Source organism: Anopheles maculipalpis, chromosome 2RL, assembly GCF_943734695.1.
Source record: "Anopheles maculipalpis chromosome 2RL, idAnoMacuDA_375_x, whole genome shotgun sequence".
In the NCBI taxonomy this organism is placed as follows: Eukaryota; Metazoa; Arthropoda; class Insecta; order Diptera; family Culicidae; genus Anopheles; species Anopheles maculipalpis.
Genome location: NC_064871.1, coordinates 51,281,168 through 51,294,210, shown reverse-complemented (window position 1 = coordinate 51,294,210; position 13,043 = coordinate 51,281,168). Strand labels below are relative to the sequence as shown.

At 41.5% G+C, this 13,043-nt stretch overlaps 2 protein-coding genes across 2 annotated transcripts; one reads left to right on the top strand and one right to left on the bottom strand.

Annotated features, from left to right (window-relative positions):
• Nucleotides 1–793: 793 nt before the first annotated feature.
• LOC126559876 (SAYSvFN domain-containing protein 1) lies at nucleotides 794–1,515 on the bottom strand. The gene is made up of 2 exons (XM_050216051.1): nucleotides 1,331–1,515; nucleotides 794–1,263 (listed from the first exon to the last, which is right to left on the bottom strand). Exons 1-2 carry the CDS (start codon nucleotides 1,472–1,474, stop codon nucleotides 829–831), a joined length of 579 nt encoding a protein of 192 aa, XP_050072008.1. The 5' UTR covers nucleotides 1,475–1,515; the 3' UTR covers nucleotides 794–828.
• A 748-nt stretch (nucleotides 1,516–2,263) lies between these two features.
• Nucleotides 2,264–9,372, top strand: LOC126557062 (protein TRC8 homolog). The gene is made up of 7 exons (XM_050212710.1): nucleotides 2,264–2,593; nucleotides 5,116–5,392; nucleotides 5,471–6,160; nucleotides 6,335–6,476; nucleotides 6,844–7,018; nucleotides 8,141–8,337; nucleotides 8,417–9,372. Exons 1-7 carry the CDS (start codon nucleotides 2,329–2,331, stop codon nucleotides 9,281–9,283), a joined length of 2,613 nt encoding a protein of 870 aa, XP_050068667.1. The 5' UTR covers nucleotides 2,264–2,328; the 3' UTR covers nucleotides 9,284–9,372.
• The last annotated feature ends 3,671 nt before the right edge of the window (nucleotides 9,373–13,043 follow it).

Sequence of the window (13,043 nt, the reverse complement as noted above, 5' to 3'; positions counted from 1 at the left end):
CCCCATCCGATGATGTCATTGTCATCCACAAAGCCAACAGGTTCGGGTGCCCCGGATGTCGAAGCCCGTCGTTCACATGATACCTTCCAGGGCGATGTTAAACAGTTAACAGGAGAATCCGTCCTCTGAGAATCCTCAGACCATAGTGGCCTTCAACAGCTTCCCAGAGAATCCGCACAGCTGCAAGATGTTCCTTAGTTTGTTCCGATAAACAGTATCGTGGGCCGCCTTGACTTCTATGAACCAAGTGTGCATAGGGATTTGGTGCCCTCGACATTTCTGAAGGCCGATGTCGTAGCGTAAAGATTTGGTCGGCAGTCGATTTGCCCTTAACAAATCCAGCTTGGAAGCTTCCGACGAAGTCTGTAACAAGGGTCACCACGATCACTATCAGGAGAATCACTCTCGTATCGTCAGTCGAGGATTAACTTATGGGTGAAGTAAGGACCCACCACGGGCCACTCCGGACAGGGACCCTCACCGGTCAGAGAACCCCTTTAGCCTTAGAATGATTAGACCAAAGCCGTTATGGAACGAGTACTACGAAAGATAGCTGTCTCGTATATGGACTCCTGGTCGGACGATGAAGATCTACAGGGGCCTCGGTTCAGTTTAAAGTACAATTTAATATTTAATGTGTATAAGCAATGAATACTTAAGATGTTAGGTAATAGATACGCTTAGGCATTCATATACTAAATCATGATAAAAATTTCTCAATTAGATTTCCTTTTCTAACGACCCCTTCCTGTGTAATAATTGTACATTGTACAAACAACAAAATATGTAATAAATACTTGAATCTTCCATTATAAAACCACTATACAGTCAGTGCCTTATACCTATCTCACGTTCAAATTGTTCAGCCTTTAAAGTACCGTCAATAGCTTCGCAGTTTTCATTGAATACACTGTACGCACTTATCTCGCCGGGAGCCTTCTTGGTGCGGGTATTGAAGTAGATCCCGAACAGTGCCGAAAGCATTAAAAATACCACACCGAAACGTAGTTCTATCGCGATGGCATAGAGTGTTGCCCAGAACAGGAAATACACGAGATAAGTTATGTACGTCAACCAGGAGGATCGCCGTTTTGTTTCCGACTGCTCTGTCTCGTTCGTTGTCGCGCTGTCCGAAAGGTCCGGATCTGATAGTGTTGGTTCCGGGCTGGGGCAGAACCGTACAGTTTTAACTATTGCTTTGGTCGGTAGATTAGCATCTTCTTTCTTTCTCTTGGAAGGATTTTCATCCGATGGTAATTCATTCTGGAAAAATAAAAGCAAATGTTAGCAAACACAGTTCGACTGTAAAACCTTCTATACGTTTACGCACATCTGCCTCTATAATGACGTGGGATGCTTTCTCTCCCGATTGCACTTGGTGGAAGGATACCATATTGTAAATCTTATCTTTCACGTCGTTCAGCAAAGCTTGACGACGTTTTGTCTTTCTGTAGTTATCTAACTTGGATTCCATGCGGGGCTTTCTAATTCAATGCATTTAGAACGCGAAACAAACGATTTTAAAGAACTTTGTGCTGTTGCATTCCGGAATATTTTCACAACAAACATTGACAACTGTCAAGATAGATGTAGTAAAGGTGGGATGTGGACATTCAATTTTAGTACATAGAAATTAAGAACAATAAGCAATTTGGTTTTATATGGAGTGAATTTTTTTTTTTGAGAATATAATGTTATGTGTATGCATTTGTTATCAGATATTTTTGATACAAATTCCTGTTTTTTCATTGCTAAATATTTAAAAGAAATGTTTTTAGTACAACTAGCACTGGAATCCATATGTCATCGAACGAAATGTCAACAACTCGTCTGCTGTCCAATACCAGCTGTGTCTGTACAGCTTGCTCAATTGCGAAAAAATAACATCAACGAAAACGTTTTTTTCTGCAATCCTCCGAAAAATTACGACAAATCGATCGAAAAACAAACGCCTCCATACACGAACGTGCTTAAAACGAGTGTAGACTAACCAAGTGTACAGTATGTTAGTGAAAAACTGATCCGAAATTGAACAGTACGTCCGACTGTTGCCTCCGAACCGCTCTGAACTTGCACAGCTGTAGCTCCCTAAATGGATGGCTGCTGTGATGTTGTGTGAATCCGTTCGGTATAATTTCTGCGAAACATAGTTACCCAGTTTCCCCTGCAACGGTCCAACGAAATATCAAAATTCTTAACATTATAAAACCACCTGCCGTAAGGCCAACGAATGCTTAAGTGAAAAAAGTCAGATATGCGTGTGTGAGTGTGTGTTTTGTTCTTTCCAACATTGAGTGCAATTAAGTACGTCATAGCCCGCCCCCCAAAATGTCCGTGGTACGAACGAAGGTCCTTGGTCTGGTGGACGTTATAATGCGCGTTCCCAGCCTGTTTATCATCGATGAAATCCTTAAGATGGGTATGGGCGTGCCGATAGCCCAATCCGCCAGCCAGGTTGCGAACAGTACCGCCATCAATCTCGACCCGCCAGTAGCTGCAATGTTGCCAGAAGACGACCGAGGAATGCAGGACAGTATCGAGGTGTACAAATTCATCTCGCTCGCGGTGCTAAAGTTTCTCTTCTGTCTGTTCGGTAAGCTATGGCGACTGTCTGGGACCACACGATTTGGTTTACTTTCGCAAATATAGTACCGACCTAGCCTTTTTCCAGAGGACGTGTATATCGTTAAAAAAAGTCATGGTCATCATCCATCTTAACTGCGGTTTATCTAGTGTTAACTGTACTTCTCGTGCATTGCCACCGTCCTACCGTCTTTCTTCCGTCTAGTTGTTTCGCCATCGTATCACTACGGACAACCGCCAACCTGTTTGCAAAGACTATGCGACCATCTATTTCCTCACCTGACTAGCAGCCTTGCGTAGCCTTGGCACTCGGATGTGGGTTATTTTGTATTGCCATCTCTCTTTCATCACTTAAACGGCTCTCTGACCTGCATTCTGGTGTTGGGTGGCCTTCTTCCCCCGGCTGGCTAGCAAGGATGCAGCAAATAGACCAATGTTTATCAAATGATTCTTTCATCCCATTGACGTCACTGCATTTTTTTTATACCAATTGCTAATTTACGAGTTTAAGGTAAACGATCAGAAGAAATAGTGTTCTTTATTCCAAAATTCTATTTTGCCAAATGTCTAGAATCTAAATCATCATGTTCAAATGCGTCACAGTTTCCCATCAGCACGTTTGAACTGTCTGGTTTTTTTTTGCCGACCTTCAAGGTTCCAATGGAAGCAAGAGTTAATGAACCACACCAAAACGAACCATTTACTAGTCATTCCTTCGTGGTGCACAGTATTGTACTGGGTTGGTATCGGGCTAGGGAATTTATCAATACCTTCCTTTTCTTACAATTATCATTCATCGTTCTAGAATCTATGATCTACAAATATGTTTTTTCATTTAAAACAATCACTATCAGCATAATATAAACGATAACGAAATTATGTCGTTATTGTTTGCTTATCGCATTAGAACGAATATTCTTTAATTACTAGCTCATTGATAGTTAACGTTGCGTGACGAGATACAATCTGTTGATCGAAATAAGGATTGAATGATTAATTGGCTCCGAACACTTACTTGGGAAAAGATATTGAATGTTTTTTTTAAATTTTGTAACCTCTCTGGCATTTCGTTGCCGCTTTAGACGCTCACAAGTTATGCGACATATGCTCGAGAATACACGAAATTAAATTCATTTAATGATTTAAACGAATACGGCAACTTTGGCCACCCAATTGAATGGACCGCGTGTGCGTATAGCGAGTATGCAAGCTAAGCAGAGTGGTTGTGGCAGCTACTGTTAAATGATTCAGCATGTTTCCTCCTGATAACATTTCAGTCTGTCTTCCTCTATCGACTGTCTGACCATACAATAGGTGGCACACGCTGACGGTAGATGGTACCCAGTGGATTACCACATTTGTTGGCCTCACACACTTGTACACCGGTAGAAATCGTACAGCACAACTGCTTGAAGTGATAGAAATATCCGCGACATTGTAGTTGAGTCATGTACAAATGTTAGTTTTGTTTGGGTTTCGCCTCCGTATATTGTGCAAACAGTACGTAGTGCAGCTTGTTTCTTGTATAATACGAATGGGAAGGTGAAGACAATGCTTCAGTTTCATGTTTAAAAGACCCTTCTGTCCATAGTACACGTAGGCGAATTGAAAAGGGGGATTCAAAAGTTCAGAATTTCATACGTATGCAAGATGTATCAACAGAACTTTCCAGTCAAACAGTCATGCTGACTGGGGCATATTTGCCAAATCGAGAGCCAACCTTTGAGCTTTTTGCAAGCTTATCGCGTGCCTCAATCGTGGTATCCTTCCATGTTTGGCTACCATCTTAATCCACCTCTTGATAGTTAGGCCAAAGACAGCTCTTAGCAAATCTGATCGGAAATTCGGTTTAATATAGTTTTTAGTTTTAAAATTACAGTAAGTTTATAATTGTTTAGCCCGAGAAGTAAACAGATTTATTAATAAACAATAACATTAAAATTAAAAACAGAAATAGTGGCTCCAGTATAGTCGTTCGTGATCGCAAGCGGGACGAATTTCCCAAAACTTTAGATATTCATGACATGCATTATTTATTGAAATTTGTAATGATTAAGTGTATTTAAGACTATTTTAAGAGCTAACTCTATTTTGCCATAGAGTGCAACTTTTTTGAGAATAAATTTTTTAAGAGCTGGCATCGAAATGTTTTTAAATATATAAAAATCGCAACTTTCCGTCTAGAGGTCGTAATAGAAATTTTAAGCAAGAACTAAACTTGAAGTTAGTTTGCTTAAATTTCATCACGAAACTATCATAGCATCTTTGCATGGTATCAGGATCAGTTTTAGTCTTGATGGACAACAATATCTTGCAGATCGTCACTCTGACTTTGCAGCTGAGAGCTCAGGTTACCATTCTATAAACCGAGAGCATTAGCATGGAGTGCCAATATTCTCTCTAGAGGCTTTCTGTTCATTGTCATACCAATGAATGCTTCCTTACAAAATTCCAAGCAAACAATGTAAATATTTATGCCTATTAGCACTTTATAATGTAATTGTCTCACCTCTTTCTTCCTTCCACCGACAGGCGCCATCAGTGCAGCCTGTGTATTCATGCTATGGACGCGGCATTTAGTCATCGTGTACATGTATATCGTATCCGTGGGATTAATCTTCCTGTCGTATTGGAGCAACGTCTCCGCGCTATCGGTGATCTCCGACAGTCCCAGCCTGTTGGAGGATGTCCTTTCGCTCAATATGGAACGTTTGCTTGATCCTGGAGGTGTTCTAATCTCAATACTGCCTCACCTCCTTGCCCAATGGTTGATGGGTGTCATATTCGCCTATATACATTTGGGACCACGGTACGTAACGAGATAGCAAGCAAAATATATCTATAACCACAGCATAACGTTATGTTTCATCTAACTCTGTCTTTTTAGGCACAAAATCGTCCAAAAGGCGCTTCCGTTTAGTTTCTTAATGCCACTGCTGCTTGCGATGCTGCCACTGCCGTCGGTAGTCCTTAAACATTCCCCTGCTTTTGCCGCCATCCTGCCCCTCGTGCTGTCCAAAATTGCGCTCTGGAGTTCCTCGTTCGATGTCGTGAAAACAATCCTCAGCGGTTACCAGCACGCACGCAACTTTGCCAGCAACTTTGGCATCGCGACGTTGATCGAAAACGAATGGCAACGCTTGAACGTACCGTGCGTGTTGCGCGTGTTTTGGACCATACGGCTGACGGAGCATCTCATCAGTTTGCTCATGTCGTCCGAAGCTCCACTGCGCTTTGCTGCCACCGTGCAGAGCGTACTAGTCAGCGGGTGCGAAACTCTAACGGCCGTGCTCGGCATGACCAGCATAATTTCATTGATTTGTCACTACATCGGCAAGATGTTTCAGCTGTTCTTGCTTTCCGAAGACTACGATGAGGATAAATCAATCGGTACGGTGTCAGCGATACTCTTCTACATTTTGGCCCTACAAACTGGACTCACCTCACTCTCACCGGACAAGCGCATTATTCGGTTGTGTCGCAATATGTGTCTGCTAGTGACGGCTTTATTGCACTTTTTGCACAACATTGTTGCACCCATACTAATGTCACTGAGTGCTGCCCGCAATCCGTCACGGTGAGTACTAAGGACCTTCTCCAGCTCTGGTTGCCGCAAGCGCAATGCCATAACAATCACCACCACCTAAAACCACGTTTCCAGTCACTGTGTCCTCCTAATTATGGCTTTTTTTTTTCTTCCTTGTTTTGCTCACTCGCCTCTCGATCGTGGGGAATATTTCCCATCTCACAGCAAGCGTCACGCACGGGCATTAATCGTGTGTGCTTTCCTTCTTATTGCGCCCGGATCATTGCTGGCCGTACTTTGGGCCAGCCACTCACCCTCCACGTGGTTGTTGGCAGTTACAGCTTTTTCGGTTGAAGTGATTGTGAAGGTATGTTGGGCATTGTTTTAACTTGACAGTAAACGTAAATGTAGGACATTCTGGTGGCAAAAACAATAGCAGCGTCGGTGTTCGCAAGGGGCTGATTATTCCTTTACGGGTAAAATTAGGTTGAGGAAAGTCCGTAATGGCAGAACAGAACACCTCGCGCGGCAAAGGGGGAGAAGACATGGAAGTTCTGGTCTTAGGAGTACCGTGAGAAAATTTAATTCTGTAACTAAATGTTGCTTGCAATTATTACTGCTCCGTAAAATTTATTAGGATTCAATTCAAAGTCTCCGTTTAAATTAGATTATTTGGGAAGCTGGATCAGATATGACACCCATTATTAACACAACTTTCTGCTTTCCTTCCTCAGGTTCTCGTCAGTTTGGCCACATACACACTATTCTTGCTCGATGCAAGGCGCCAAACATTCTGGGAAAAACTGGATGATTACGTTTATTACATACGAGCGTTTGGAAATTCGGTAGAATTTTGCTTCGGAATATTTCTCTTTTTCAATGGCGCCTGGATATTGATCTTCGAGTCCGGTAAGGAAAATTTTGTTAGTTTAAAACCACATTTAATATATTTTAGGCTACTCGAGGAAGTGATTGTTCACTGCACATCCTGCCGTCACTCGCCTTGGTGCTTAATATTGTTGCTGTCGTTATCCTTTCCCTTAGCTTGTTGTTTGGTAGTTTATTTCCTTTTCAAATTACCTAAAAACTGTTGTACTTCTTCTATTCAATGCTTGTTTTGTTTTGTTTATAATAATTAATTAATAACAATAAGTTAGAGCTTTTATTTTTTCTGATTTAGCCATTTTAAATCATATTTTTTCTCGCTGACCGGTACTATTCTCAAACTTTTCTGTAGTTTTGAGGCTTTTTATATCGCCTAATTTTTCATCATGCTTGATATAAAATCCAAGATGAAAGTATGGAAATATAGCTTTTTGTTCTTTAAAATCAACACATCTGCATTTAGTAGAAAAATAGCTCCAGAAAAATTAATTCGTTTTTCTTTTAAAGCTGTTCTGTCTTCCACAAGTTTTTTGACCCCAAAAGTCGGGCTTTATGTTCTATTTTATCCGTGTTGGCCACTTGTGAATTTTTTTTTTATTTCGAGAGGGACGTAGCCGTATTGCTTTCAATGTTAGCAAAATTATCACGATTTTCAAATTCAAAATGTTCAGACTTTCGTTTGTGTAATTACAATTCAAACTCAACAAACTTATTTCTATCGATGTAACGAATTGTTAGCAAATTCAGTATTTTTTTCCGTTAGTCATGCTCAAACAAATTTTCACAATTACAAAAGGCTCATTAGCAACATACTATTATTGTTTTGTCGTTTCTCCATTCAATTTACGAAAGTTTTCCTTTCTTTCTAATTCTTTCATTCCTTTTCATTCTCATTGTTTTGTGTTTTGTGCTTTCTCTTTCTTTGTTTTGATTATACAAACATTCCCGATCGCATTAAACCACCAAACAACAATTATGGACACGACACCTTATCCCTCCTCCCTCCTCCCGATTGATATATTTATTGCTGACGTCCTCTCTGTATAAAAAAACCCTTTCCCTGTGTCTCCTTACTCCTCCCAACATACTTCCCCGACTCCGTCAAAATGTCGATTTTGTACTGCTTGATGGCTCGCTTACATTTAGAAATGATTCCAATAGGCGGTGCCATACGTGCACTGATGATGGGTATCCATGCGTACTTCAACATCTGGTGCGAGGCTCGGGCTGGCTGGGTAGTGTTTATGAAGCGTCGCACAGCAGTACACAAAATTTCCTCTCTACCGGAAGCGACCACTGCTCAATTACACCAATTTGATGACGTCTGCGCTATATGTTATCAGGTAAATGAGTTTTTTGTTTTGTTTTGAAAATGTTAGCATCAGGTCAGAGTAAACGTTATGCTTTTCCACTGCCTTCCAGGATATGACTTCAGCCAAAATCACACGATGCAATCATTATTTCCATGGTGTCTGTCTTCGGAAGTGGCTGTACGTGCAGGATCGTTGCCCGCTGTGTCACGAAATCATCATGAATCAGGATGGCAGTTCGGGCGAGGATAGCCTAGAGGAGCACGCCGGCAACAATATTGATAACGCAAGAGCCGAAGGCCACATCGGTAGGCCCGACAATGAGGCTAACAATCGGCAACCTCACGTTGCATCCGCTAGCATATTACACGCAGCACCTGCTGACCACACAGACGAACACAACCAACCGTTATTTGATGATGTGTTTTTAGAAGAACAAATTATCAATCATAATCGTGCAGCCAGTGCCGGTAGAACGTTAGGTGGAAATGCGATCGGCTTACAGGACGCACAAATGGAACCATCAAGAAGAACCACCTTGCTAGATCAGTTCGCTAGGGAACAAATCTATAGCCGTGATCATGTAAGATTCGAGCGACCACAAGGTGATAAAGTAGCGAATCTTCTTCAAGCTGCAAATGCAACAGAATCGGGACAATCCAGCAATAATTTACTGATGCCGTTGCTGTTAGATAATGGTGCAGAGCTTATAGCAACACCGGAAGAGACACATCCGAGTGAATGTGGGAGCAGCTATGCAAGCACATCGGATAGTACCAGCAGCAGCAATACGGAAGCTACGGGAGGTAGTAGCAGCAGTGGGAGCAGCACCAGCAGCAACAGTGGTGGAAGTGGCACTCTGTCGGGACTGTCAAACAGTTCGCTGGTGTCGGCTGCCGCCATTTCATTCAACCTCCGTCGACATCCCGTTATTTTGCAGCAGCAACAGCAACAGCAGCCAAATGCATCAAGAGAATAACAACCAAAACGGATAGCTGCACCAGCAGACGCACAATTTCGGAATGATAGAAGCGGCATACGAAGACGGTCATTTTCTGTTGAATAATCAAGCTAGAATAGCGCTTGCCTAATCACATGAGATTATTTTGACCGATTAGTTAAGTGTAGGATACACACACACACAGGCTATCAATGAGGTCAAGAAACAGAAGAATACGGACGAAGACTATCCGTGCTGCAAATTTATGGACTGAACGAAAAAAAAAAGACAGTGGTATGGATTTATCGGGTAAGAAGTTATGTGAGTGTACATTTCTAGTAAGTGGTATGAAAATGTAGCAGCGTTGTATATTTATATATTAACTCCTTTATAAAGAACCGGAACATAAGGGCTTACACAAATAGAAGTGAGAAAAGGGAAAACAGACTGCCTGCTACTGGCGCATGATACTGTTTTTCTTGCCTCACAACAAAGCAAGGGATGGAGTTTTGGGAACGGGGAAATTCACACTAACGAAAGCGGAAACTGCTTCTTCGTCCATTCACTGTAACAAGTTAGAGGTGAACCAAACACAGGGATTGTTAGGTGTGCTGAAAGTACATCCTGTAGCCGCAAATAAGCAAACAGCCAGACGGACGGATTGTCAATAGCAGATTTGTTTGTTTGTTTTTTTTTTTCGTCATTATTCATCCATCGGGTTCGAATACTAAACTGACCACTTATTGCTGTGTATCGATGTATTTTCTCTCGCCCCCTCAAAGCATATCGCGGAATTAAATGCACATTGTCTCGAATCGAGCACAAATTACAGTTGACCGCTTAGATCGTGTCCATTGAACGTGCGAGGAGGTCGCAGAAGCGTTGGCAACTTTACGTTCCATTTGTTTGATTACCGTCCAATGTGGTAGTTTCAAGAGCTGTGTCCCTTAATGCTTGATGCAGTACCTAAATGTACCGCACTCCCATTAAGTATGCAGAAAGACACACAGAGAGCAACAGATGTATCAACCAAATAAAGCAAAACAACGGATAAAATAGAAGACAGAAAAAGAAACAAACGAATGGATAGAAATTAAAACGATCAATTAGCCGATTTGTCGTTGTTTAATCGCTGCATTGCATAATACGGCTCTCAATAATCTTTTCCTGGTTTATTGGGGCACAATGTGCGTGCTACATCTTACAGCAGGTTCGACGGAATGCACAAAACTGCAAATATATTTCCTACAGACAGATAGCTAGGGATTAAACGATGGAACAACATGTTATCTTAAGCGCAACGCTTATGCACACTGCACAAGGTACAGTTTTATTTTTCAGACTTCTATTCAATTCTGAAAAAGGTGAGGTGTTCATGTTGTTTTGCCAATTTTACTTCTTACGCTCAAGTTTTCAGGCTATATGCGTTACTTTTGATCGTTGAACATTTTAACACTTTCTACTGTATCGTCATTATCGTGTTTTTTTTACAGAAGCAATTTCTGGGCAATATGTGTATATAGCTGTGGTCTTGAAAAAGGTAACCAAAAATGACCAGACAAAAATCAGAAAAAAAACATCAGCTGTGAGATAATAAACAAAGTAGTAAAACTGTTGTAGGTAAATTCCTAAAAAAAAGTCTAGAATCAGTGGTTAGAACATCCGAAATATTTAATGAATTGTGCAGTCCATGAAGTGGGTACGGAAGTGGGAAATAGGAAAATAAAAGTAAAACATTTGCTGTACCCTTTTCAACGAAGGGCAAACTCTTAACCAAGGATCATTCTGGCCAAAAACTGATCGGCGAGAAGGGATGAATATAGGAGGCCTTTCACGAAGGAGAAGGACAAGAAGGAGCATATAGAGACATATCAGGCAACGGAGAGAATAAGGTCTACAAATTACGTTGGCATAGTGTCAAGTGGAGCAAACCCAACAGCAGTACAGAGCACAAAGTTTAGACACAAAGGATCTCGTATTTCAGAAGCCATGCGAGAAATGAGGCTCCGTGCTTTATTAATCGCGCGGCTGGCGGGGCCTATAAGGTCGTTTAAACGCATACAACCGATTTTCGACATTTTTCATGCGATGGGCCTTGTGTTCTGGATGATCTTTTTCGATTATTCCATATGGATTCCAAAGATGGAGTAGCAACTAATCGCTAAGGCTCTCAAAGAGCTGACAAAAAAGCGAAAATTATTTTCTATGATACATTTTTTTAAATACTCTCGAATTTTATATGCTTTTTCTCGAACGATTGGTCTTGAACTAGATTCATTCGCTACTCTAATGAATTTTCCATTTGCAATTGTTACCTTCCTTCTCACTCAGCAAAAAATCCAATCAACGTCATCGAGTGTAGCACCATCTTAAAACACGCAGTTTCGCGCCAAAAAAAGAGAACTAGTCAACACACTTAAGAAAAGAATGGTGCGATGATAGAGATAGGCCGTCGCACTAAATAATGCGTTCCGAATGGCTCTGTTACAAACGACCCACGACCAAAGCGGCTAACGAAGCCCCATCACCGTAGAGTACACTACTCTTCTGCCAGCATTAAGATCACCAGAGCATTGTGTGACTTGATCGCGAACGCCGCTTTTTAACATCCAACACATTGAAAAGATAGCTACACAAAGTATGCCCAAGACTTCCAACCAGCGCCAAAGCGAAAAGGTACAAAAACAAAAATTGCGTCCCCTCGGAGTCAAAGCACCCAACAAACCCAAATGTGTGCCATTTAGGTGAAAATCAGATGCCTGATGAGACACCAGCCGTTTTTATTTTCCTTTTGCTGCCGGGAGAAGCAGCAGGCGCAATCGCAGTTGTTGCATCAGTTACTCAGCATCGGTGACCTTATTTCACTTTCTGCACCCCAAACACGTAAACGGTTCATCAACTTATTCCAAAGGGGGATGGCCCAGTTGCAGTGTAGAAGGAGTGTGGGTTCTTGAAATTTTAAATATTTATCTCATTCGCGCGCCGCATTTGCCAGCTTTTTTGTAACACCTGCCTAGATGGATGGATCTCTTCTTCCGTTTGGAAGAAGCTGCCCCGAACGATTCTGCCCGCTGTTTCGCTACCGCACACCATCCCTATGCAGATGTGTATCACGTTTTCCCACCTCCTCCTCAACTGTAGGAAAGGCGGGTTTATGAAAAAGGTGGCAGCAATTGGGGAACCGTATGCCTGGCTTACCGTTAAACACGGGGATAGTGGAGGGAGAGGGGGGGGGGGGGAATGTTTGCCAAAGGGGAAGCAAATACAGCACTAGAAGATGTGCCGCAGACTGTTCAGAAGGCGTTTTCGCACTGTCATGAATCATAATTAAATTACAATCGACTCTAACCGTACGCCGGCATTGTTAATACTTATTTTTATCATACATTAACACGACTTGACACATATTTTAAAGCACTTTTTTGCCAATTCCGTAACCTATTTTGTATTTTGTAGGCTGGAACTGTGCCACATTGCCCATGTTTTTTCCCACTTTATCATACACGATGTATTTATGCTTCATGGATGCTACTGCTACTCTTCGGCTTTACATAAATCATAGAATATTTAGAGAAAATCCAACACATTTTATAGTTATTGATCCTAAATTTGTTTCTTTTCTAACTTTGGTACGCCATTCGATGGTCGACGTGACCAAGAAGATCGTTGAGCCAAGACAAAGAAAAATAAGAAATTGTATTAGTATCGCGGATCTCACTTGATCCTTTGAAATATTCGGTAAATGTTGTAGTACTAAAATCTCAAGAGTTTTTTTCTATAGAACAAATGATTTCATATA